At 46.6% G+C, this 26,544-nt stretch overlaps 2 protein-coding genes across 2 annotated transcripts; both read right to left on the reverse strand.

Moving 5' to 3' along the window:
• Positions 1-6,405: 6,405 nt before the first annotated feature.
• On the reverse strand, positions 6,406-12,291 carry LOC142766117 (uncharacterized). The gene is made up of 3 exons (XM_075867967.1): positions 12,061-12,291; positions 9,755-9,877; positions 6,406-6,579 (listed from the first exon to the last, which is right to left on the reverse strand). Exons 1-3 carry the CDS (start codon positions 12,199-12,201, stop codon positions 6,406-6,408), a joined length of 438 nt encoding a protein of 145 aa, XP_075724082.1. The 5' UTR covers positions 12,202-12,291.
• A 1,940-nt stretch (positions 12,292-14,231) lies between these two features.
• On the reverse strand, positions 14,232-22,210 carry LOC142766118 (uncharacterized). Its single transcript, XM_075867968.1, has 5 exons — positions 21,956-22,210; positions 19,837-20,044; positions 19,074-19,221; positions 16,449-16,570; positions 14,232-14,343 (listed from the first exon to the last, which is right to left on the reverse strand). The coding sequence occupies exons 1-5, from the start codon at positions 22,119-22,121 to the stop codon at positions 14,232-14,234; spliced, it is 756 nt and encodes a 251-aa protein (XP_075724083.1). The 5' UTR covers positions 22,122-22,210.
• Positions 22,211-26,544: the final 4,334 nt, after the last annotated feature.

The following is a 26,544-nucleotide window of genomic DNA, read 5'->3' on the forward strand; positions in this document are numbered from 1 at the left end:
TGTAGTGCGCCGCCCGCGCCGTCCGCGCCGTCCACACCGCTTCTCGAACATTCGACAGCTGACGCGCGCGCATGCGCCGTCGCGCCGTCACCCACTCTTCCACCATCTGTGCATCCCTTCCTCCTCTACACACCGCGCGCGCTTCACTCCTCCACCATCTGTGCACCCTTCCTCCTCTACACACCGCGTTCGACATCTACAATTCTCCTGATTCTCCAGTGGACGCGCATATGGCGTCGCGCTTCGAGAACATTCAACAGCTGACAGTGCATGCGCCGTCGTGCTGTATATATACTCAAGGTCGGCGCTCGCTCGCTCAGTTGCCGCTCGTCGGTTGGTTTGTACGGCGCGTCGACGTCCAAGGTCGCGGTGAAATGAATTCCAACGAATCTACAAACACAATGATCGACGTCTATTTGACCAGCACCGCCCTTTCGCATACGTGTGTACGTGTTCACTCATTTAACACCCCCTCCTACAACCACGTTAACCAATTTAGCCATCGACCCAAGTAAGTCGCAATTTAACACCCCATTTCACAACCACGTTAACCAATTTAGCCATCGACCCAAGTAAGTCGAACTTTAACACCCCGTTAACCAATTATATGCTCCGCATCCTCCTCAGTGTTCCCCCGAGGGAAGCTGCGGGCAATTTTTTACTTAAGGTGCAGACGATGGCAGGCCTCACCGGCGGGGTGATTTTCGTCAATGTGCCATCCGTGCGACGGAGATGACCGGCCGCGTTCGTACAATGCAAATGTTTTACACCCTAAAGGGAGTAAAATTAGTATATGCGTCGAAAGCACCTTTGGTAACACCCCTTTTACACTCTTATTTTGACAAATAGGCTGTTCTTAAATAGAACACCCTTGCAGCACCCCATTTACACTCTTATCTTAGGGATGTTATTAACGAGACTATAGGCAGCGCCCACGAGCTTTTACTTGCAGGTAGAACTTACAATGCGTGGGAAGATGCTATCAATCTTGACTTTATACTTAAAATTATGGTTATGGTGACGACAAAAACCTGCCTAGAGTGTCGATAGAATGACCACCACAATAAAAAAACGATCTCCAGCGATCAATCGCATTGTCCGCAAAATCGTGGCCGCCACCTCTGATTCGGTAAGTGTTTGTTAGGTTGAAGCAATACTTACCGCTTGTGCCTTGCTGAAAAAGAAAACAAATAAAATTGTTGGCCCTTTCGTCGGAAGAGTTGGTATATCACGAAAGGAAAACGTTTCCTTGGGAAAATAGTTGAATACCAAACACTGATATAAGTGAGCTTGCACAATATTTATTACTTTAGCAGTTATAACGCTTGTTTAACGTGGATGCACCCCACGTTGACGCTTGGGGGTACATCCCTATCCCGGTGACTAACGTCCATGGTTAACGCATGAACAAATGAACATTTACGTAGATTTAATAGTTAATAGAGCGATATAAAAATTGTGTGACAAACAGGCGTCGCTTTATTGTACGGAGAACTGGGACTAGAGTCTCTATTTTGCGACACGTTAAAGAGTTATGGAACAGCACGGCCAGAATATAGTGATACGATACGGCCATCGTGTCTCCTCTCTTGTCCATTCTCGATTTTTCTTGGGGCGAGCCACCTATACGGTGACTTCGACGTAAGTGGTTAACCAAGTGTTACAGACAAGCGAGACAGGTGTGGGTCGCACAGCTATCTTTAATATATATGAATGCTGTGAGCGAGGTTGAGGCTTGGGCTAAGCCTGCCGCCTAGTGTTGCGTTAATGCGTTCACGTAATTGAACCTATACTATTGAAAACACACCGAACGAAACGAACGCGTAGCAACGACTTGTTGCAGAAGCTAATCGCCGAGGCCACGGTCATGAGGCATTACTTCAGTTTGTTGCTCCCTGGCGCCGACACCAACCTGGTGACTTGGAGCACTGTTAGGGGAAAGTGCGGTATATGAAAGATGTCTCTGTGAATCTTGGGAGTGTGACCGAGGTTTAGTAGATAGTGTGAACCGCGTGTGTTGTCGCTTACGTAGAGGTGAACGACAAGACATTCCGGGCACGTGTTGTTTTCGGTGGTTTTACTCAAGCTAACGAAACTTATTTCAGCAAGTTTTTATTCACATGTGATTTTGCGTATGTTTGACGTCATTTCCGTAACGGAAATTCGTAAGCGAAGTCTCTCTGGACCACGGCGTAAAATGTTTTCGTGTTAAAAGCAGAATACGAAATTAAGGAAACGTCGCGCAGGTAGCTGCTCATAATGTGTACCTGTGGAGGAAAGTGCGCCGGTGGAGCCGGCATGCTGTCGGGCAATCCATGGAGGTGGCTGTGGATGGTACTTCACCAGATGGGAAGGCGGTGCTCTGACCGGAACCTCGTGCAAGTGTGGAACGTGGGGTGGCAGGTGCGAGGAGGACGGTGCGATGTACAGCTGCCGGTGTGGCATAGTGTAGGCAAACTTCGTGCTTGAGATCGGCTCTGTGGGACTTTTTCAAACCTTTAATTCTTTCCGTCGCGGATGATGAAGGTATCCGGTGTACTCTTCTTCAGTTGACGGGAGAAGAGAGGCAGCTCAGAAAAGAGGGCGTCTGCGATATTCTAAATTCTGCAAAAGAACGCGTTACGAATAAAGGCCGCATAAGGTAAAACGAGATCCGAGGCACACAGTACGATTGTTCAATGCAAATACTTTAGGTGCCTGAACAAACGTAAAATTTGACCACTGGCGTCAGGGGCATCACAACTAGTGATGCAAAAAAAAAAATCCACAGTGTTGTTACGTTACCGGGAACCGAGGTTAATGACGTGAACACAGTTTCACGTCGTGACGTCACTTGATGACGCCATCGTAACCTGGTCACATTTGCGCCGATCTGGAAGCTCTGCAAAGTTGCCTCCGGTGCAGAACGCTTGTAATACCTCCGATTTCGGCGTCAGTGCGAAAGCACATTTGATTCACAAAGCTTTCGAGTAATGCGAGGGTTAGAGCGGGTTATCTGGTGTCGATACAGTTTACCTGGGGGACAAAGAATATGGTGTTTGCTTTCGAGTTGTCTCTGGCAAATGTACAGCAGTGTGGCCGTTTCTAGGTGAGTCTTCATTAGGATCTCGAATTTGGCCATCACGCTAATTGGGCTTTGGGGCTAATTGGGCTTTTGATGTGTGCATACGCTCCTTGAAAAAAGCTTGAGCCGATATACGTCACCTGAATCGTGGTTCTTGTGTGGCCCGGGCTACGAAGGCAGGACAACGAAGGACAGGGCGGAAGAGGGGCATCCACTGCCGAGATGAACCTCGCGCACGGATAGCGCCAGTGTTGAAGATGATGATGTTTCGGTTTGGAACGCAACCCACCTGGTACTCGCGATGCTTTGCTTGCCTGCTTGCTCTTGTGCACATGGTTCATTTAATTGGAATGGAAGAAGATCTGAAATAATCGGAAAGTAAAGACAGAGTAAAGGGAAGATGAAGTCATAAGTTTGGTCATGCGCTAAAGCTAATGAACTAAATAGATATTAGTGAATGACGAAGAAATTCATTAATGTTTTTTTCTTCCTCAAAACCACCAAAGCAACTGCCCACCCGTGCCTCTGGGCCGATCCCCCTGAGTGGGTAAGTGCCACATCTTCCAATTAGCATCATTATCATGATCAACAGCTCACAACAAGCAAAAGGTTCCCTTTATGTTACTGACTCGATATCACCGTTCCGCCTCCTTGCTCGGACTTCTTTCGCCAATTACGTGGTAGAGTCCTGTAAACAGCGTCAAGTCTTGAGCTTTCGCGGCCATGAGTGTGCTTGACACGCATCAATTTCTTTAATCTGCCCCCCCCCCCCCCACCGCCTCATTGTTATTAAGGATCTTTGGTACGGTTAAACAGGACATCCTAGCTTCTGCTTTATATCTTAAGAACTGGGCCACATTCTGTTGTGAAATATCACATGCTCAATAGAGGAGCCGGGGGCCTTCAGTCAAAAAAACGTTGACCCTGTAGCTCCTAGTTTTTTCTGGTTGAGTGCCGACTTTCAAATTTGTGCGCCAAATAAATCGACGTTCTCTGAAAAACCAAGAACAATATGAATGAGAAATTCAGCACACTTATTCCATTATATTATTGGAATTATTCCAAACCTACAACAACCGGCTCGTACACTTAGCTCACAATAAAAACATATTATCGTACCGGTCACATGCTCCGACAGAAATCAGAACGATTCCTTTTTCATAATCATAATTTAAAGAGTTTTCGAATGAATTTAGATGTAATCTGAGAAACATTGAGCGCGATCAGTCGGATAATTTTTTAGAAGACGTACATAAAGTTCGGAAAACTTGATTTCAAAATACTGATTGTAAGAATAACGTGTTTTTACGTTTACGAACACGCTCAATCACGCTTACAACAAAAAAACAACATCTATACGCTAAAAGGTTTATCTTGGTGAAAAATTTCGTGATGAAATGTATGAAAATGTTGGGGAGTGAACGTGGTCACTCGGTCTGTAGCCATAGTTATTAAATAAGCATGCGCGCAAAAGCAATGACGGAAACAAGCCCGTGCATACGTCAAGAGGCACGGTTTTTGGCGCCATTTTCGAAGGCGTGCTACGCGCTTTCCAATGCATGGTTCTGTTCCTCGTAGTGTTCTTTTTTTTTTGAGTAGCGAAATAAAAAGATCATATTTTTGGTCTATCTACTCCACTATCCCTCAAAAGGAAGGTATATAACAGCTGTATCTTGCCGGTACTTAGCTACGGAGCAGAAACCTGGAGACTTACAAAGAGGGTTCAGCTTAAATTGAGGACGACGCAGCGAGCAATGGAAAGAAAAATGGTAGGTGTAACCTTAAGAGACAAAAAGAGAGCAGAGTGGTTTAGAGAAACAAACGGGGGTTAAGGATATCATAGCTGAAATCAAGAAGAGGAAACGGACATGGGCCGGGCATGTAGCGCGTAGACAGGATAACCGCTGGTCATTAAGGGTAACTGACTGGATTCCCAGAGAAGGAAAGCGGGTTAGGGGGAGACAGAAGGTTAGGTGGGCAGAGGAGATTAAAAAGTTTGCGGGTATAAATTGGCAGTGGCAAGTACAGGACCGGGTTAAGTGGAACATGGAAGAGGCCTTTGTCCTGCAATGAACGTAGTCAGGCTGATGATGATGATGATGATGATGATGATGATGATGACTCCACTATCCCCCTTGAAGGTGCCATGGCGACCAATTTGCGGTCGTAATGTTTTTATGTCGGGTAAATCTTCAGCACTCTCAAGTGGACTGGCGCATTTCGAGACGCACTTGGAGGAGCATTTAGTTTATTAAATAAATATTTTTTTCCATGCACGCGAGTGGCCTGAGAGACGGGCAACACTGGCGCCCTTACCAGCCGCGTTGTAAAAAGCTGCGCAATCGTCTGCTTTGCGACGAACGATATTCTTTCGTCAACAGCTGCACGTGTAATGAAGATAATCGATTTTTCTTGTGCTTAACATTGATATTGGACGTTTCGCATCCGCTGAAATTGTAGTTGAAGATTGTGGTACCACTCTTTGCTGAAAGTGACGTCACAGGCGCCATGGCACTATGGCGATCGTCGGCGGTGGTCGTGATTTACCGCCGCATATTTTAATAATAAGAATTTAATAATAATAATAATAATAATAATAATAATAATAATAATAATAGTAATAGTAATAATAATAATAATAATAATAATATAGGGGTTTTAACGTCTCAATACCACCTTGTGATTTTAAGAGACGCTGTAGTTGAGGGCTCCAGAACTCTCTTTCTCTCTCCCTCTCTCTCTCTCTCTCTCTTTATATATATATATATATATATATATATATATATATATATATATATATATATATATATATATATATATATAATGAGATCTAACAGACAATAATGCCAAGGAAAGTATAAAGGAATTTATTAGGCCAATTGTAATGTTAATGAGAAGAAAGAAAAGTGGGTGAAAAGATAACTTGCCGTGGGTAGGATTATCTTTCCACCCACTTTTCTTTCTTCTGATTTACATTACAATTGGCCTAATAACTTCCCTTATACCTTCCTTGGCATTATTGTCTGTTAGATCTCATTAATATTGTGGAAAACACGAAAAACTTGCCCTCAAGTATACACTTGTTTCCCATATATATACATATATATATATATATATATATATATATATATATATATATAGACAGAGAGAGAGAGCGCGCTTCAGTGTGTGTTGGTTTCATCAAGTTGTGTGTGAAGTGCGACCTATTAAATAACCAGACAACACCACAACCTTCGCAGTTTCATGTAGATCGTCTCTAACAACTTTAATCATACACTAACGGTCGTTCGGCCAGTCCAGTACGCGAATAGTGCGTACATCGTGGCTACTCGGCGGGGCGATCACCGGCACTTCCCTGCGCCCTTCAAGGCCTCGCAGATGTGAGTCTCGACGGCGAAAGGTGCGACGCTGCATTTCTTGTCGATGTCCTCCAAGTGGACGTTGAAGAGCATTATCGCCACGCGTCGCCGAAGCTTCAAGCCTTTTGCTTCGCCGTCTCGGCGCGCCTTTTCCCACTGAACGAGCGGAACGGAACGTGGTGCACATGTGAATGTATGCTTACACTCTGCGATCCATTGTTCAGCATATATGCGCGACTATGCGTCATATATTGCTGCGAGACACCGTCATATACCGACAGTGTACTATTGACAGTGTATCATTGGTTAGCTAACCAATGGTACTACCGTTGGTACTGGAAATTGGCAGTGCGACGCCAAATTAACCCTTTCGCGACCGTCGACGAGTGGAGACTTTTTAACAAAAATGACCGATGTAAATATCATCAAAAATGAAGCAAAAGGTGCTAACGCACAAAAGCAATTAAGACTATACACTCATAGTTTCCGAGATTGTGGGCGCGCGCCCGCCGTTTCCAGACAGATATCCACCCAAGTTCATGTTTGGACACTTGTGTCTTGGCTTTCATTTTCTTCGCATATTTCTTTGCATTGCCATGTAGTGAAGCCACCTTCGAGCAATCTTTTCTTGTGCGATTACAGAAAAAAATAAATAAAAACGTAATTGAATTTAAGAAAATGGCACCGTTTTATAAATGGAAAAAAAAAACAGCTCGACAAATATATCGTTTTCGATAATATTGGCATGCTTCTCTTTTCACTCTGTCGCGAAAGGGTTACTTGACGGATCGAACCGTACGGACAAAGAATATTTCTTGGATGGTTAGCTCAACTGGTAGACAGACCGTCCCAAAAAGTAGTACGTCCCGGTTTTGGTGTTCCGAGGAGGACCAATCTTCGGCAACTAAGAATTATTGCCTTTGAAAAATCTGTATACATTTCCACGTGGCTTCGCACTGCGAATTGGCAGTTCATCGTCCTTAAAATACAGTAATTGCTTAGATTAGTTCTTTTGATGAAAGTTACACAATGCTGAATTTTGCGACAAGAACAAAGAAAAGACTTATCGGGGAGGTGGGCCGTTGTGCTACAGCTAAATTGTAACAGACACTGGTCGAATGCGACACGAAGGAAAAATCTTGGCACACGCGCATTCAACGCTGTCGATCGAAGGCAATAGATGAAAGCAGCCCGCTCATACTTGCATATTTAGCAGCCTGTGTTCACACGCAGGGCCACTCAATTAATGGTGACGCACATAACGTTTCTCTACTTGATGCAGAAATCACGGTTATGGTCCAAGGGCGAAGGAATGTGCGTGATAGTAAGGAAATTGAAATTACGCGAATGATATTGAGCACCTAACTTTTGAATACAATCTGGCTTAACTCTACAAAAGGCTGGCCGCTCCAGGAAGCGAAGTTGTTTTCCTGCTGTGTGTAGTCCTGATGAGGAGTTTATTAATTTATCATTTATTCATTCATTTATTTATTTATTTCAATACTGCAGGTCTGATCTTCAGACCTTAGGCAGGAGTGGGTACAAGTGAAAACAAAAAAAAGGTTACAGTAAACGCATATGAAGCATTGCGGGGATAATAGCAACAACAAAAGAACAAGAATACAGCGAATTCATACAAACAAATCAGCAAAATATTTAAATTACTAGTGAAAACATGAATAAGCAAACATATGGAAGAAAAAGAGCGTCAGGGTTCATGTAAAACTATGTCAGAGCTATGTCCCATGGACTGAAGGGCCTGTAGATAGGATGATGGCAACTGGCATTCCACCACAGCTGAGGGGAGGGAACTCCGATTGGTTGCAGTTCTCGGGGAAAAAAAGAAAAGTTAGCGTTAAAAGCACAGCACGTATAGACCGCTTTCCGTAGGACATCTGGGTGCCGCCAACTTTGGCTGTCAAGCCGATCTGTTCTTATATTTGTATGTCGCGACGTAAGTTAACAAGCCCGTGAAACATCGCATGCACCAAACTCCGCCGTTTTCACGTGTATTTGTTCACCGTGACTCAGCTGGTTGAGTTGTTAAAATATATATAAAACACCAAGGTTAACAGCCCAATACGGCGGTACTCGAAACTCTCCATGAAATAGTCTACACAAGCCGTTTCTTCATCTACGCCTAGATGGCAATGACTACCTCGCCCTGCTGATGAAAAGTTTACAGTTTCTGCTCGAGCTACGCAGCCCTCTCTCTCCCCTCTCGGCGTTTATTCATGCTCCTTCGCCCAACGAAAGACGGGCGGGGCGTTACTTCTCTGCTCGAAGAGGAATCGACACGGGCAGGCCTGTTGATGTCATCGCGTGCACCTTCTGGAAGGCGGACATGGCCGACTCATCCTATCTATCGCTCAGTCGCATTCTTTAACTGCTCATGCGCCCTTTTAATCTCGGGTGGTATTCACGATGCGTGGCTATGCTATGTACTGTTATGGTGACGACAAAAATTCGTCGAGTGTCCACATAACTGCTATCGCCGTGAGATGGTTCCGAAAAGTATTCAACTAGCCCGGAACCTGTTTCGTTAAGTGGCTTAGCTATGGCATCATATATTATCTGCATTATACCGTTATCACCTAATGATGGTAAACTGCCATCTCATTGTTTAGCGATGGTACACTATCAAGTATATCACGAGTACGATTACTCACGGGCTCCGGTATTCTGCTCGCGTGTTTTTACTAATAATTTCTCTAATATGTGGCGTTTCCGAAGTCAAGATAAGGTTATGGGGGACGCCGTAGTGGAGGGCTCTCCAAGTTTTGGCCATCCGGTGTTATTCAACCTGCACTGAAATCGCACCGTACACAGACTATTTCGCCTCCTTCGAAATGCGGCCGTGTGGATCGAACCCGTGACCTTTGGCTCAGCAGCCGAGCATCATTAGCCACTGATCAACCGAGACGGGCTGTCTTTGCTCTTTGGAAAATCTGAATCGGTAAACAAGTAAGACAATTGTTCCTTTTAATTCATTATTCCTTCTTTATTATTCCAAATGATATTTTTTAAGCAATAAACTTCATTCAGACTGTCCCTTGTGTTGCATCCCGCTCTAAACGAAAGCCTGAACGAAAGCTAAATGTAGCTAAGTGTATACACTTAGCTACATTTATCTTTCGTTCAGGCTACTCTTTGAATCTCTCAATACGGCACGCATGCCGGCGTGTCTAGTCACTGCAGTCTGTATTGCATTTACTACAAGAAGTTTCAACACTTAGTCAAGTGTAAGTCGAGCGCCTGTGTTGTGTGCATCAACATTTGTGTGGCCATTCCTCTTCTAAGGCGCTGATATACCGAAGACCTGTGTACGTACCTTTTTCTGACCTGACATGTCGTAGTCCGCGAAGGCGACGCCCTGCTGCGAGTTATTGGCGACAAAGCCGCCGTAGATATAGTAGTCCCCTTCCTGGTACTGAGCTGGCGACGTCCCGCAAACCTGAAAACGAAATGCGAGCGAAAAATCCGTCATGGCTGGCTCCCGTGCTTTCAAAAAGGTATATGTGTTCAAGCTTGTTGGTAAAGATTCATTGATGTGAAACAGCGTGAAAAAACAAAACAAAAAACAAACGAGGACACACAAAGAAGCAAACGGGGCGAACCACTGAACTACCAATCGTGGGTTTATTTGTTCGAACACGCACACAAACGCTTCTTCAGATGATTGATGATTGATTGATGCGTGGGATTCAACGTCACAAAACCACCATATGATTATGAAAGACGCCTTAGTGGAGGGCTCCGAAAATTTCCACCACCCGCGATTCTTTTACGAGCACCCAAATCTGAGCACACGGGCCTACAACTTTTCCACCTCCATCGGAAATGCAGCCGCCGCAGTCAGGATTCGATCCCGCGACCTGTGGGTCAGACGCCGAGTACCTTAGCCAGTAGATCATCACGGCGGGGCTCTTCAGACGAGGGGAGAGGGATCGAAAGTGCGCAGGCACTTTCTACGCCATACATCACATCTACTTAACGATGCAGATAGCCAATATCTTTAGCTGTTAACGCTTCCGAGAGTACACTGACACGGGCTGACCCCACACTGTTCATTACGAAGTCTTCGTGAATTTCTCGAGCTCATTTCATTGACACACTGTCACGACCACCACAGTGTCGTGACGCTGACGAAGACAGAGACGGCTTGTACAAAATGAAACTATTCATTTGACCAAACTTGGGGCCGGTAAATGGAATGTGAGATGACAGCGATACACACTGTCACAGATAGCGGCGAACAGAGCGTCGGCTGTCGATCAAATGACAAACGGTGATGCGGGTGGGCATTTATGCATGTGCCGTCGAATGTTCAAGCGTTATCACTAGGGGGCACGTATGTTCCAGAACATTCCGTAATGTTCGCGTTGCGCGTGCAATCGCATCGAAAGGTTATAAGGCTATCTCGGTGGTTCTTAGTCCACCACTGCGGTCTGCACAAAGGAGCACTCACGCGTTTAACGGGGCGATAACAAAACAAAACATGACCTAGAAGTGTGGCAATATTATGAAAACTACAGAAAGGCTGGAAGTCTAACGTCTTCCCTTAAAAGGACACCGAAGAGGAAAAAAAGATTTTCAGTCGTATAACAGTCTTTCTCACGATGCAAAAACACCACGTGTGCTGCAAGAAGGCGCTTGTTATGCCAGATTACTTGCAAGACACCTGCTTCAACGTCCAGCATCAGTCGCCGTGACGTCATTTCATGATGTCTACCTGTGCTCACGTAGTTTCCAATCGTCGAAAATTAAGTACGCGGACTTTCGAGTTGAGGCAGAGTTTTAACAGAGAAACTTTAAGGAAGTTTCGGTGAGCTAATATGACCAAAATAAGAAAAATCTCACAAATCCGTGACGTCATTATCAAATAGTTCGGTGGGCGATTCAAACGTGAAACTTATCACATTGAACTTTCTATTTATAGTTCAACCCATGACGGAGAAATTAGCCACTCAACATTGCCAGTATTGCAGAACAGTTCTGCAGAAACCTGCAAAGCGGTAGAAGAGTTAAGAAAGGGAAAGAAGACAACCATCTGTTTGTAGCACGAAGCCAATAAGAAATCCGTACAGATTTCTCAGAAAAGAAATGCCTCTTCAAGTTGCAAAAAAAATTGTCCTGGTATACCGGCTCCGAACCTGCCCGAGATCAACGCCTTTCCGGGGTGGTCGCTCTGCCAGCTGAGCTTACCAGGAAGCTAGCAATTGACAACGCGAGGGTGAATTTATGGACAACTCGAAGCGTATAGACACAAGTATTGCATGTTATTGCATGGCTCGCATGTCATTTGCAAAAACTTGTGTCCATGTGCTTCGAGTTGTCGATGTATTTATTCCCCCTCGCGCTGTCAACTAATAGCTTCCTGGTGAGCTCAGCTGGCAGAGCTACCGTCCCGGAAAGGCGTTGGTTTCGGGCTCGGAGCCCGGACCAGGACAACTTTTTCGGCAATTACGAGGCGTTTCTTTCTGAGAAATCCGCACGAATTGTCTTGTGGCTTCGCGCTACAAACAGGTCGTTGTCTTCTTTCTCTTTCTTAACAGCACTACTGTTTCCATAGCGTACTTTATTGCTATAAGCTAACTTACTGTTTCACTCTAAGTTTCCAACAGCAAGGGTACTTACGGCATCTCTACTAGTCATGGTTACGTATTCGCATCTTTGGTAAAAACTTCCGGTGAAATTTGACGCCTGCGCCTTCAGCCAGTACATCATCGTTCCCATCTCGAACGAGAGGCCCGCCGTCGCATTCTTGATGTACGCCATTTTCAGGCTGATCAGCTCCCAGAGGGTCGACTGCGAATAACAGTATGGGCGCGCGCACGCATTAAGTGGCACCTATAAGCCACCAAACGAGTGACTATAACGAATAACAGTAAACCTCAGCCTTACCCCCGTATTCTAGAACGTCCTTTCGCTCAATGCTTCACCACCACGTGACCTTCACTTGAGAAAGCCGATGGTGGCGCCGTCTCTAGGAATGGCAAGTCACTACTGCATGTCAGCGATAATCTTCTGCGATTCTTGAGCAGCGCAGCATCATTTTCAGACTAGCAGCGACGCAGTGCTCAGCTCTGTCAAGTGAAGGGTGAAAGTCGAGTCGAGGAGCGTTTCTGAATACAGGGGTTAGTCTATAAGCACGGCCTCCGAGATGGGCACCCGCTTATCCCGGAGGCCATGGTTTGAGACTCACGCGGCCGTCAAAATGGAGAGATACGCAATACAGTGACAAAAAAAAACGTGTTAAAAATCAACAATGCTTATAGAATCCATAATGAAACTTGTAAGGCACGAAAAAAATACACAGACGAAGCAAGAGACGACAGGGCCATGCGCTTACTTTCAACAGGATCTTTATTAATTAGAAGTAGAAGATATACCTTGGGAAGTGCGCACAGGTGCCAATAGACCTATCTGGGCCGACTAAGTACATCGAGTGAAACGATTGTAAAGGAGGCGGGAACAGAATGATCATTACGAGTGTGATGGTTCACATTGAAGCGTGAGTAGCCATGTCACTGCGTTTTTTTTTAAGAATATAAGAACTGTTTTTTTACGTTACGTCAATAAAAGTTGTGCTGATGCACGAAGCCGACGCTCTCACGGTTTCAATGGCTATAATGATTTCGCGTTGTCTTATAGTTCCTAATACCACCGATGAAGATGCAAAGATTAAGTGGATGTTCAAACCATAAGTCATGCAATGTTGGCTGGGTTTAGCCATGCATGCAGCTGCTATGTTCCGATAACTGTTCAGATACCCGTTGTTTCTTGCTTTGTCAGGGTTGTTTTGGCCCTACAAGTTTCACTATATATCATTGCAAAGCTCGTTGCTACATTCTTCTAGGATTCTTCATAGATTCGTTTATGTGACTCGAAGGCAAAAGTAATCTTTCTATTCCCTGTCGATGCATTGACGCTGCCCTGCTATCGTTCAAAAGCTTTCTGCAACTAACGTCGTTTTGCATGGCCACCAATATCGGAGGCACTTCAAGTTTGCTTTGCCTCCGTGAGCAGACCACGCATTATGATGATGTGATGGCGTCATCGTGTGACGTGACTTCACGTTACGTCACGTATACGGCATGCGGACTTCATAAATATTGACATGCGACGCGATGATGACGTCGTATGATAACATTACGCTATGTTTTTTTTGCATCACATCCCCGAATCGATATTGCCGATGGTCAAATATCACGTTTGATCAGGCATTTAAAAGCACCATGACAACCGCTTTTCAGCCACAGTCTTTTGTTTCCGACTCAATGTTTGCGAGCTCTGAAATAGGTTGATGATATTTTGGTGCATTTGGTCGAGCATGTAACTTATTACTAAAGAGTTCTTAAAACTCAGGAATGTCCAGAGTAGGTCAGCACTTGCGCCTACACACGCCGTGACGTAACAAGTAGCTTGCTGGGTCTGCATTCCGCTAAGTGATATTGTTGAGCTGAGCGTCAAATCGAACTTCCGTTAACTTTTTTTCCCTCTCTCCGTGCTGGGAGTGGCTAGGCGGCGCACAGCACTTGCTACAGGCAACAACGATAACCGTGAGTTTATATCCAGACAACAGTGAAATGTGGCATCGCGGAATGACGAGTGACCGCGATAAGCGATCGGCTTGTCATGTCAGAAACGGCTGATCGTCGACACTCTCACTATCAAGTGAGCATCAGTTATAGACCTATTCCATGTTTGTAAGCAGGAGTAGGTGCCATCGACACACTGAGACATCTGTGGCGATGTCGTGGCGCATGGGCTCCGTCCATCCCGAAGTTCGCCCCCGCCCTCTATGATCACGTGACAACTGGCACTGCAGCTGCAATGCTGCCTCGGAGTCCTGAAACGATGCTCCGGTCGTCTGAGCCCAGGAACGGTGCCAGCTTAGGGCTCTCCCCCTTACTCTCTCTGCAATCACGTGATGAGACATCGGCGCGTAGAAACAGTTGCGCCGCCAGAGCTATGTCTTCTCTTCTTTACACTCTCTGATCAACTCGCGTGATTGCTGAGAGAGTGTAATGCAAAAAACAAACAAGAAAACAAACAAGAGGCATGAGTCCAATGGCGGCTCTTTCGGAATATGTTTTGGAATTTACAACGTGTCCCTCGATTTTCTTCTGTCCGTGTTCGGACGTCCTGTGTTTTTGAATGAATACCGACCGACTAGTTCAACTATCCCCTTTCTGAAACTCTGGCATTCATATACCGTGTCACAAGGCAGAGATTACCCACCAGGCTTGGGAACCTTGCCATTGGAGAAGAGAAAACAGTTGGCGGCACTGAGTAGCAGCCGGCTTCGGTGTCAATCGCGCCCACGGATGATATGGCGATCACGGTGTCAATCTTGAAATCGCTGCAAAATGAATATGTAACGTATCAAGCGCTGCTGTATCATCCCCGCGGGAAACCCGAGAGCACGCACGCTCACAAAAGTTGTGTATAGAATAGGAGGGACAATCACGGCAGTATCTTCAAGTTCAGACGTAACAATTTAGCACGTAAGTGAAACGCTGAAGGGCACCCACCCCAGTCGTCCGCCTGTTATGATTCATGACTGCTCACCCGAGGGTCACGTTATCGAAACCCGGCCGTGGTGGCCTGATTTCGACGTTGGCGAAATCCAGGAGGCGCATCTATTTAGGTACTCGCTAAAAAATCTCAGATGGTGGAAATTTCTGGAGCCGCACATTATGGCGTTCTTATTATGATATCATGGTTCGGGACGTGTTATCCCAGCATGCATTGTTGTTATTAAAAATTCATAGAAAGTGAGCCGTCAGCTTAGTATATAACTAAACGTTCGCGCAAAGTGATAGAGGTCAGATGGCATGCATGTCAAACGAAAAAGGTTGGCTCAACTGGGCTGAGATCAATCGTATATGGAAAAACGGAGGTGCAAGACGTGATCACCACGTCAGAGTGAGCGGTAGGTTTTAGTGTTCCTTCCTTGCAGTCAAAGCAATGCAGCTGAGCAAGAGACAACTAAGAAAACAAATTCTGGAAACGAGCTTAATCCTTGACTTCTTGTAGCGGCTCTCGTACTTCGGCTTTTGTGTGCCCCGTTGTATTCCTTGGGTTAACATTTGTGCCTCCCGCGCTGCCGAAATGAATTTCCGATCTCGGAGGCCACGTTGAAAGTGGCGCGTAATTGAGGTCTGCTCCGCCTGGTGCCGTAACGACTGCAGCTGCTCACAGTCTAGTAATGATTGTTGGGGTTCAACGTCCCAAAACCACGACATGATTATGACAGACGCCGATTATGGAGGGCTTCGTAAATTTCGACAACCTGGGGTTCCATGATGTGTACCTAAATCTAAGCAAGCGGGCCTCGACCATTTTCTCCTGCATCGAAATTGCGACCGGCGCAGCCGTGATTTGATCCCGTTACCTGCGGGTTAGTACTAGAGCATCATAACCACTATAGACCACCGTGGTGTAACGCTCACAATGTTTCAATGAGCTCAATCAATTTTAATAAATTATCCCTAGTTAATTCTTCTCATTTTAATTCAAGACGACTCCAGCAAAATTTGTGTCTAATATAACCTTTAACTTGAACTGCAGCAATCGATATCTTTTTTTTAATTACAAGATTTGACTTAGGTCACTCGAAATTGCTCGACTGGATATGTTTGGAAGAGAAGGAAGGCTGTTATTGGATCGGTGGTTGGGATATGTCGCGGCCACCCGGGAATGTTTAATGTGCGTCTATGTCGAAGCAACATGGAAGCTTCCGATATTCACACTTCGTTGAGAACCTCGTAATTACATTACGATTATGACTGATCACGAGCGTCTGTTTATTCGCAGAAAGTTATGAAAGCGGTAATGTTATTCAAGTGTATTACTTTATGCTTCTTTCTAGATGCCCGTGGATGATTTGAAAAAAAAAATTCACGAGAGGCACATACAAATGAAACTGGGACATGATAAACAAGGAGGGGGGGGGGCGGTCTTCTCTTGAAAACACCCTTCTCCAAAGTCCGCGTAGAAGGAGCAAAATAACGACGTACTTGATGACGCTCTTGACGAGATTCTTGAACGTGTCCGTGTAATTTTCACCGCTGTAGTCCGTGGATCCGAGCGCAATGACGCTCCTCCTCATGGGGTTCGTACTCTGCCAGCGCTTCAGTGTCTGCGCAGAAGGAGCAAGTGGAGGAATCTCAAAAGCGGGTTCCAATGGCCCTCAGTTTAGTTAAACTGAATTAAGGTTCTCATTAGGATCAAATACGCTGAAGCAAGAGCATAGAGAATACTTAGAACTTGTGCATATTAAGCAAGCGCCGCGAAATAACACACGAGAGGAAGAGACACGTAAACTGAACGGGCACTCTAAATAAACTGAAAACTTAGCGACACAAAAAAACGACGCACCTGTACGGACGCGCGCAGAACCCACAAAGAGATGCAGACGTCGCTACTGACGTTCATATCTGCAATGACGCTTTAGACACGCTTTTTCTTTCGCGTGCGAATCCAGTGAGGGCGTACTCCAGGCATTCATCAGCTGCTATAATGATGCAGTGTGCCTCGCAAGTTTCACGAGCTCGCTGAGCTACAAAGCTGCGCACTGCAGTGGTGCGAAGACTGATAAAAAAAAAGAGCGGAGCTGGTGGCCCTCCCCTTATCCTTTTCCTCCTTCCCCTCAGTTCGTTTAGAAACTCCTTGCTATACATATATACTATCTTCTTTCCCCTCCCCACATCATTTCTCTTCGGCCTCACGTTCATTTTCCACCCATTGGTACACTGAACTATACTATGCTATTTATACTATACTGCACTATATGCTATATTATACTATACCACACTATATTGTCGCTAGGTGAAAATAACAGAATACAGGACGACGGTGCGACCAGAAAAAACGAGGTCTGTATTAACAGAACAAAAGAGCAGCCGCTTCGACTTCTTCTTCCTCGGAGGAACCGTGGGTGCTGTCCACGCTCATCACTTCATCGTCCTCTGTCTTCTTTCCCGGCCTTTAGCCGTGACAATATACTATAGAAATACTTAAACAGGGGTTTTTTCGAGCCGTCATTCCGACAAGCGGACTTGCCTTTGTCAAGGCTAGATCAAAAGCTTCCATATTTCCCTTCCTACTATATATGCTATACTGCACTACACTATATGCTACACTACACTATACTGCAATATACGCTATATATTACTATACTACTCTCTCTACTATACAGCAGGTAGCTACACCATTGTTTACTCTCTCCCCTCCTCCTTGGCTCATCCTTACACCACTCCTGCTCACCCTCACTCACCGTGGCAGTGAGTCCAGATGAGCGGAATTTCGTTGAGTGTGTATCTGAATGCAACCGAGCGAGTTCAATTCGCTACTCGGCAGTGTTTCCAGACGCTACCGACCTAGCAAGAAGATAATCACGACAAAAGAAGCCCAAGAGAACCGAAAGTATAGCTTTCGTATTCTTGAAAATATTTTTTTATTTCTGTTTAAAAAAACACTGACACTAATACGAAGGGTATTTGAAGAAAGAATCGGTTTAGTGATTTTGTACAGCGAGAATATGAACAACCGAAAACGAAAGTGCGTGCTCATGTTTTCTCTATGGTTGTATGCACGTTTGCTAGAGAGTGATTGGCGTTACATCTCGATTTCAACAACGTATATGTTTCGCTTCAACACTCGACTACTCAAAGACGAACTAATGTGCTATTGGCGAATTTAATGGTCAATGGGCGAATTTAATGGTTAATGGGCGAATTAATGGTCAATGGGCGAAATGTACATCAGCTCACCCTTCCCCCCCTCCCAAAAAAGTGACACGTCACTGGGAAGTTCTACAAAAAGATTGCCCGCAGCTTCCCTCGGGGGAACACTGAGGAGGATGCGGAGCATATAATTGGTTAACGGGGTGTTAAAGTGCGACTTACTTGGGTCGATGGCTAAATTGGTTAACGTGGTTGTGAAATGGGGTGTTAAATTGCGACTTACTTGGGTCGATGGCTAAATTGGTTAACGTGGTTGTAGGAGGGGGTGTTAAATGAGTGAACACGTACACACGTATGCGAAAGGGCGGCGCTGGTCGAAGGGACGTCGATCATTGTGTTTGTGGATTCGTTGGAATTCATTTCACCGCGACCTTGGACGTCGACGCGCCGTACAAACCAACCGACGAGCGGCAACTGAGCGAGCGAGCGCCGACCTTGAGTATATATACAGCGCGACGGCGCATGCGCTGTCAGCTGTCGAATGTTCTCGAAGGAGAAGCGCGCGCGCGGCACAGATGGCGACGGCGCGACGGCGCATGCGCTGTCAGCTGTCGAATGTTCTCGAAGGAGAAGCGCGCGCGGCACAGATGGTGGGCGACGGCGCGACGGCGCATGCGCGCGCGTCAGCTGTCGAATGTTCGAGAAGCGGTGCGGACGGCGCGGACGGCGCACTACAAGGCGCGAGTATAAGATGCTTCCGCATCTAAAAATCGTCGTAAAGAGAGGCCCAATTTCGCCCATCATAAGTGGACCTGGCCACATCGCCCCGCGGCGTCCTTGGTAAGACTTGTGGCTTCCGGGTGGCTATATAGACAATGCGTTCTCACCGCGTTGCTCGATTTCCGTTCGGTGTGGGACACATTGCGAACTTCGAACCCGATGCGGCCTCTCACGCACCTGTATACCCTGTCTCATTTTGTAGACCGCAGTCCTCAGGTCTTCGGGACTCGCGACGATGTTGAGAATGCCGTAGGACCCGATGCGCGCTTGAGCGAGGGCGTTCAGGGCGGGAATGGCTGGCTGAAGCTGATGATGCGAGAAGTACCTGCGAATGACGAGAAACGGAGAGAGAAGCTGTATACACTCGTGCCACGTTTACTAAACAGGGGCAGGCGTCGTCGACATACTGAGGCGCTTGAAGTCGCGGCGCGTGGACTGCGCCCGGGCCCAAAGCTCATCAGCGCCCTCTATGATAAGGCGACAACTGGCACGGCAGCACTATCGTATACACTAACTGCACACTTATATGTACACGCATGCATGTGTTAACGGAAACACACATACATATCGTTAATATAACAGAAGGTAACAAAATTAAACAATTTTACACTATACTAAACTTAAAAATCTATAAGAAATTATGAAAATAGTTTGTCGCAATTCCCCGCCGCGGTGGTGTAGTGGCTATAGGTACTCGGCTGCTGACCCGCTGGTCGCGGGATCAAATCCCGGCTGCGGCGGCCGCATTTCCGATTTCTAAGGTGAAAATGCTGTAGGCTCGTGTGATCAGATTTGGGTGCACGTTAAAGAACCTCAGGTGGTCGAAATTTCCGGCGCCTTCCGCTACGGCGTCTTTCGTAATCATATGGTGGTTTCGGGACGTTAAACCCCACATATCAATTCGTCAGTGAAGTTTGCTTGCAAACTAACGTGGACTCACCGGTAATCGAACGACATTCCGCTAATGAGCCGGGTATAGTTCTTCGCCATAGCTTGGAAGGTGGTCCAGCTGGTCTGCACTTCGGTGGCCATGACCTCCTTTTTGAGGATAACTACGCTGGTGTAGTACAAGTAATCGCAGGGAAACTCGGGCGGGTACATGTTCGTCGTCACGGCGCTGTGCCCCACGGTGCACAGAACTTCCTTCACTGCGAGAGCAATGCAACGGTTGCAATACTGGCACGTAGAGCGTGTAGATCTTAGTTGGGGACAGTCATTATTTAGCGGAGTAATAAAATGGGCGTTTGTGATTTATTCGTGCGCTTCGTATTACGAGGCGAGCACGAGACAGTGACTACATGCGCAAACTCACAACTGGTTTATTGAAATCTTGTGAAGTGTCAAAATGAAGGTGGAACAATAAGACAGGAGTGATAGGTTGCAGCATTTGGCGGGGGATATCAAAAGACAAAAAATACAATACAGAATATGCCCTCATAAGCACATACAACTCTTTGGCAGATGAACGTTTATCACTTCCTAGAAATTTCAATTCTACCTGCGTTGAATGTGACGAGGGTGTTCTTTTCATCATAGCGACAAAACAGCAACGTCCCAGCACACCCATGGTTACACTTAATGCAGCCACGAAAAAAATTAACTCCTAAAAAGTGACATATAAAAATCTGCCAAAAATTTTTTCTTCAGCTACGACTGATCCACAGAGCTGAACGGATGGCTCGTACCAATGGTTCCTTGGAATATGCGCGCCACCCTGCCGGACAGACTACGCTCTTTACCCTGTGTATTCCTTGCGGGCACTGGAGTTCTAGCCTGTCTCGTTTCTGTATCTAATAAAGTTTTGTTCTGCTACAACTACTTACGATGGCGAATGCTACATTGTTACATTAGCTTTGTATTACTTTAGTGTTTTTTTTTCATATCCCATGTTCACCATGTTCCTAGTATCGATTCACCGTTGTCGCCGTCTTCGAGTGATATCAGCGATCACTGTGCCAAATTTTCATGTGGTAATATGCAGCGATTATGTCCCTGAATTGCTGAATTTCCGATGGAGGCGGAAGTGTTGTAGGCCCGTGTGCTCAGATTCGGGTGCACCTTAAAGAACCCCAGGTGGTCGAAATTTCTGGAGACCTCCACTACGGCGTCTCTCATAATCATATGGTGGTTTTGGGGCGTTAAACCCCACATATGAAATCAATCATGATGTCCCTGAATTGTTGAATCTACCGGCTCAAGCGTTATCATACATGCGGACTCGCCGCCGCACTCTTTGATGATTTGATACGGATAAAAAAAAGAAGTGACCTTATCAGTCCAGGATGGCGGTGCTTGAGCGGGTCCGGAAATTGCTGTAATTTGACAGTTCCCAAGATGTTATTAAAGCAGTTGCCAGTTTTCCGGCCACCTGTCCTATCGTACTTGCCTCGTCCCCTTCTTGTAATATGATACGAAGCGCAAAAATAAGTGTTTATTGACTGTCAGAATACTCGGATGCAACCAGAGTATAAATACAACCTCCGACCCTATATTTGCAGGCGTTGCCCTGGGGCTCTTGCAAGAGCGTAGCCAGCATTTATTTTGAGGGGGGGGGGAGAAATGTGGTTCAAACATGTACCTTCGTGCGTGCGTTTGCATGTAAGCTTCTATATGTAAGTTAGAAAAGTTTGAAAAATGTCGATGGTTTTAAACCTCTTCCTTCTTCCTTTGCCAACGCCCATGGACTCGTGCTAGGTTGTATCCGTTGCCTTTTTTCCCTGCTAATGTAATTACTGCGTGTATCATGAATTAAAAGGACAACTCAATTGAGTGCCAGTTCTTTAGGGTTTTTTCCACTTTCGATGAAGCAGACGTGCCATCAGAGTTGCCTGCAGAAATTTATTTCAGATAAGGGGGAGGGGCACCTTCTTGATTTAAAGTGAAGCCGGGAAAGCAAATGGGCATTTTTCACTCTGTATGAATGACGAAAAAATTCGGGGGGGGAGAAGGGTCATGGGCTTGGAGTGCCATCCCTTGGCTACGCCTCTGCATACCATGAATTGTCCATCGACAAACATGCTGGACACGTAAGCATGATTCGGTAACTGTCTGCTGCTTACACTCCGGCTCCGGTGTGGTCGTCGTGGTCGCCGACTTCGTGGACAACTTGGTGGTTGACTTCGGTGTTGTAGATGGTGTCGTCATCGTCGTCTTTGACTTCGTGGACAACTTGGTGGTTGACTTCGGTGTTGTAGATGGTGTGGTCGTCGTCGTCGTCGACTTCATGGACAACTTGGTGGTTGACTTCCGTGTTGTAGATGGTGTGGTCTTCGAAGGCGGAGTGGGCACTGCGAACACGGCTAAACCATGTAATCGATCGTAACAAGCACGCAGAAGCCACACAACTACAGAACGCTACACAGACGCTTCATTTGCTGGGGAGAGTCACATATATACGCCAGGCCGCTTTGCGGTACTCGCTTTGCCCGCATCTCTACCGCGAGAAACGGAATCGACAGCGACGTGCCGCTTTGTCAGTGACGTTGTATGTGACGTTTCTGGACAGGCAACGTGACTCCCTTTCGTATCCGGCATCGACCAGAATGTTCCGCTGTTGCGTTCAGGTGGAAATGCGCCGCTACGTGACGAGAAACCATGTCTGTTAAAAAAGAAAAGTTTGTGTCGTGGTTTAATTATCGCAAACTCCAATGCACAGTGGAGCTCAGGGAAAGTCTCACTGACTACAGTCGTACGCCAATTTACTATGCTCTACTTTCTCCCTTCTTCATTACTACCACGCTTCAATTTCTCTTTCACCACCATCCTCCACCTCCTAGCCTCGCCCATAGCTTGCCTTGACACTCCATTGTTGCACCCCGCCTGCTCCTGAACCTCACTTCCATTTACAATCTCTTAAATGCATTAATCTTTCACTCTCGCTTGTGCTTTGTTCATGCTACGCTCTCACTCGCGCTATGCGCTTGACCACCTCTCCCGGTATGGCTATCGCCGTGGAAAGACGTTGCTGTGGATGGCACAGCTCGACTATAACAAGTCTGTTGTAAAGAGAGAGTTTTGCAGAGACAATTACGGGTGTCTCCATTTGCGCGAACCGCACATGGCCTCTGTGATCGCAGATTCAGTCCGGCCTGCACGCCGGATCATGGATTACAAGTGCAACCAAGAATGACGTCTATGCTTACCGACGGTAGCATTAGTTGTAGCTGGTGGCGGCGGCGGTGACGTGGGTTTCACATAGGATGCATCGTGACCATCTTTTCCGCCCCCACTGTCTTCGGTGTCAGTGTCCTCGACAACTAGAAAGGGACGAGACAGAAAGAAGACAGAAAGAAAGAAGACCGACCGACCGACCGACCGACCGACCGACCGACCGACCGACCGACCGACCGACCGACCGACCGACCGACCGACCGACCGACCGACCGACCGACCGACCGACCGACCGACCGACCGACCGACCGACCGACCGACCGACCGACCGACCGACTGTGGGTATGGGTATGCTGTCCTGGCTACGCTGGAGGAATAGACTGCCCTAGACCATAAGGAGCTTCGCCCCTAAAAAGCAACAAAGAGGTGGCTATTTGTTAGACTAATGCTCCTTTATTAGATGCCTGCGGCGTTACCAGAGCCCCACAACAAAGTGAGAGGGGCGATGAACAATAGCCCTGATTGAGTGCCAATTGTTCTTTTGTGTGCGCCCCGTTAATGTCTTGGAACGCCGACAATACTCGCTTTTTTGTGTGGAACGTCACAAGGGCCTCTGTATACATCATACTAGAGACAATGTCACGAGATGCTGAAAACTTAGATGAGCACTCACTCTCAAAAATTAAAATACCTTTGAGTCAACGTTGGTTAGTCATAATCGCTTAAAAGTGTCTACGCATGCAGTGCTATAAAAAGCAGAAGCATTTCGAGTTTCCTATTTTGGTATCAGGGGTCCTTTGAACGACAGACTGGTTTAGAGGCTGTTGATATGTGCTTACCGTTCGATTCCGCTCCAAAGAAAGCGAGAACGCCGATCACGGCCAAGAGCAGTATACAGGCCGCGACTGCTGCTACGGCGATCTTACTTTTACCACTGCGAAAATTCATTCGCATTAGAAAGCGTTAGATTAAAGAGCTTGGCGAAACAGCGTGTTTGGTGCACTGGTGAAACAGCTGCTATAAGTGCTGTGAATGCTACAAAACGTTTCTGCTACATATTGCTCCAGTTTAATTTTTTGTTTGTTGTTAAGGACCCCAAACCTGCCCTGGAAAGCCCCGACAAAATACAAACGAGGAACGTTATCTTGAATTCCACTGGTGGAGTCGCAGCAGCCGATGGACTCTGGGAGCGAACACTAGACTCTGGCATGGAGCAACGCCTGCGAATCCGCGATTTGAACATAGTCCGCGCCGCTGGAGCAAGCATGGAAGCAAGGAGGAAGCGGATATACTTGAGATGCCCAGAATACCCTGCGTGTAGTTATTCAATTCCACTCAATCCTCTATTGAATTTTGTTGAATTACCATTCCTACACCGTAGTTTCCGTGTATAGGTGACACGATCCGAAACACTGCTCGTGCAGGAATGGAAGCCTTCCGACTCGGAGCTTTCGCAAAATACGCGACAGTGGCGGCGCCATCATGCGGGTGATCGCGTTAAGGGACTGCGTGACGTTGAGTTCCGGTCCACTCCACCGACTTCGGCCATGCAGCTTTTCCTGCGCCTCGGAGTCACTCCCACCCTGAATCCACTCCGACTCTCTCAATGGAACACTCGACTCCTGCTCACACTCTGCCTCTGGAACACACTTTTCCCTAAAACGAGCAGGACAACTTGCTACGACTCCACCATTAGAATACAACATTAATCGTGGCACCAAATAGCAAGCCCTAAAGAAACCGAAAACAATCTGTATTTTGTCGTCCCCTAGTATGCTACTAACGTACAACTTTCTATCAGCTCTGATCTCATTTATGTGGCAAGAACTGCATATGAATAAAATAGCTTAATTAGCGGGTTTTTGTTTCAGTTTGACATGCAGGCTACTTTGGCGTAACGTGGAAAAGACTGCTGCTTTGATCTCGCCTCGATTGCGAACAGCCGCATTTGTCCGCCGTAGAGGGGCAGCGGTTGCGGTTCTCGGCTGCTCACACGAATGTCACAGGTTCGATTCCGGAGGCAGGGGCGTAGCCAGGGGGTTGCACACCGGGCTTGTTACCCCCGAACCGTTTTTTTTTTCGCCATGGCATAGAGAGCAAAAATGGCCATTTTAAGGGCACCCAAAATCAAGGTGGTGCCACCCCCCGCCGAAAAAAAATTCTGGCTTCGCGCCAGCACGGAGGCCACACTTCGATGGAGATGATAGGCTAGAGATTCACTGTGTGGCGTCGGTGCACGTTAAAGAACACCAGATGTTAAAGCATTCCGTAGCTCTCTTCAACGGTGTCTCTTGTAACTCGTAGCCTCGTTTTTGGACGTAGAGCGCCAGTTGTTATTACGTTTTTCATCGTTCTTTTTTTCAGACCACTTTGTACGTTCTGCTTTCGTATTTTAATCTGTTTTATGTATCGCATTTTGTATAGCAAATTATATAGTACTTAGTGTAGCGAATTAGATACAGTGAGAATCAAAGGGCCAGCGGTCACGAATTACCAATTTGCTTGCTCGCTTAAGGATAACGGCGGGGTTGGGTTGAAGTCCGGTGGATTTTGGGCTCTTTCCTGTTGAACGGAGCATTGGCCAGATTGATTGAAGTTTTCTATAGTTTTTGGCTGCGATGTATGTGACGACATACATCGCAGCCGTATAATGCTCATGCCGCGACATACATCGCGGCATGAGCCTCACGACGCCGGCCAATTGTCGAATAGGGCGCCACTCTCGCAAAAGCTATTTGAAGACCGCCGTGGTGCCGTCGAAAATACGGGCGCAGCTCTTAATATACATCGAAGTCTGTGTAAGGACTTGGTGCAATACTTACTCCTCTCCACCTTCTGCAAAGACAAGTAAGAATAAGTCACGTGACTGAGACGATAAGTGCGACAAGTAATGAGGCTTAGTTGAAGGGAGGCTGCAACAAGTGGCGAAAGCGTAAGCATTCCGCGTATAAAACGCAAGTGTTTCGGACAAAAAAGTCTATTACGCATACTTATGAAATGTTTCCTGCATTTTCGCAGATTTGTGGGCGTCTGCACGGCAGGGAGCCTCGCATCGGCGCTGCCGTCAGTTCGGAAGGAACGTGAAAAGTACCGCGGCCGTGTGGTTCGCCGCCATATTTAGTCCAATGAAACAAGAAACCATGGCGGCGCGTGGGAACGTCACGACCCGCGGACTCCCCCCCCCCCCCCCCTACACATGCAGTTCACTGTAATATAAGGTATATTCCGTACTATTTACGTACAGCATATCAGCTATAAGCATTTAAATAAGTGACTTTTGAAACGGGAAAAGGAAGAAATAAGCGCAGTTCCGTTACGGCCCCTTTCTCAATGGAGGGCACCTCCACAGCTCTGCGCAGGGATTGGGGGTAAGGAATGATTATAAAGGATAGGGAGGAAGTGAAGGTATAAAGATAGAAAGAGGAGCAGGGACAGCCACACACGGAAGTAAGGAGAAGATGGGAAAAAATGGACAAGGTTGCGAGAGTCCGAGGACGGGGCATCACTTGGCGAGAGCTCTTGTCGGCGGCGGGAGATG

Source organism: Rhipicephalus microplus, chromosome 6 (genome assembly GCF_043290135.1).
Source record: "Rhipicephalus microplus isolate Deutch F79 chromosome 6, USDA_Rmic, whole genome shotgun sequence".
Classification (NCBI taxonomy): Eukaryota; Metazoa; Arthropoda; class Arachnida; order Ixodida; family Ixodidae; genus Rhipicephalus; species Rhipicephalus microplus.

Excerpts from the sequence above, each read along its gene's own strand:
- LOC142766117 (XM_075867967.1), bottom strand. The coding sequence starts at position 12,201 with ATGGCGTACATCAAGAATGCGACGGCGGGCCTCTCGTTCGAGATGGGA. Across the intron at positions 9,878-12,060 it reads CCATGACTAGTAGAGATGCC|GTTTGCGGGACGTCGCCAGC; the intron begins GTAAGTACCCTT and ends TTTCGTTTTCAG. Across the intron at positions 6,580-9,754 it reads ACATGTCAGGTCAGAAAAAG|TGGGAAAAGGCGCGCCGAGA; the intron begins GTACGTACACAG and ends CCGCTCGTTCAG.
- LOC142766118 (XM_075867968.1), bottom strand. The coding sequence starts at position 22,121 with ATGAAGTCGACGACGACGACGACCACACCATCTACAACACCGAAGTCA. Across the intron at positions 20,045-21,955 it reads GACCACACCGGAGCCGGAGT|TGAAGGAAGTTCTGTGCACC; the intron begins GTAAGCAGCAGA and ends TTGCTCTCGCAG. Across the intron at positions 16,571-19,073 it reads AAATGAGACAGGGTATACAG|ACACTGAAGCGCTGGCAGAG; the intron begins GTGCGTGAGAGG and ends CCTTCTGCGCAG.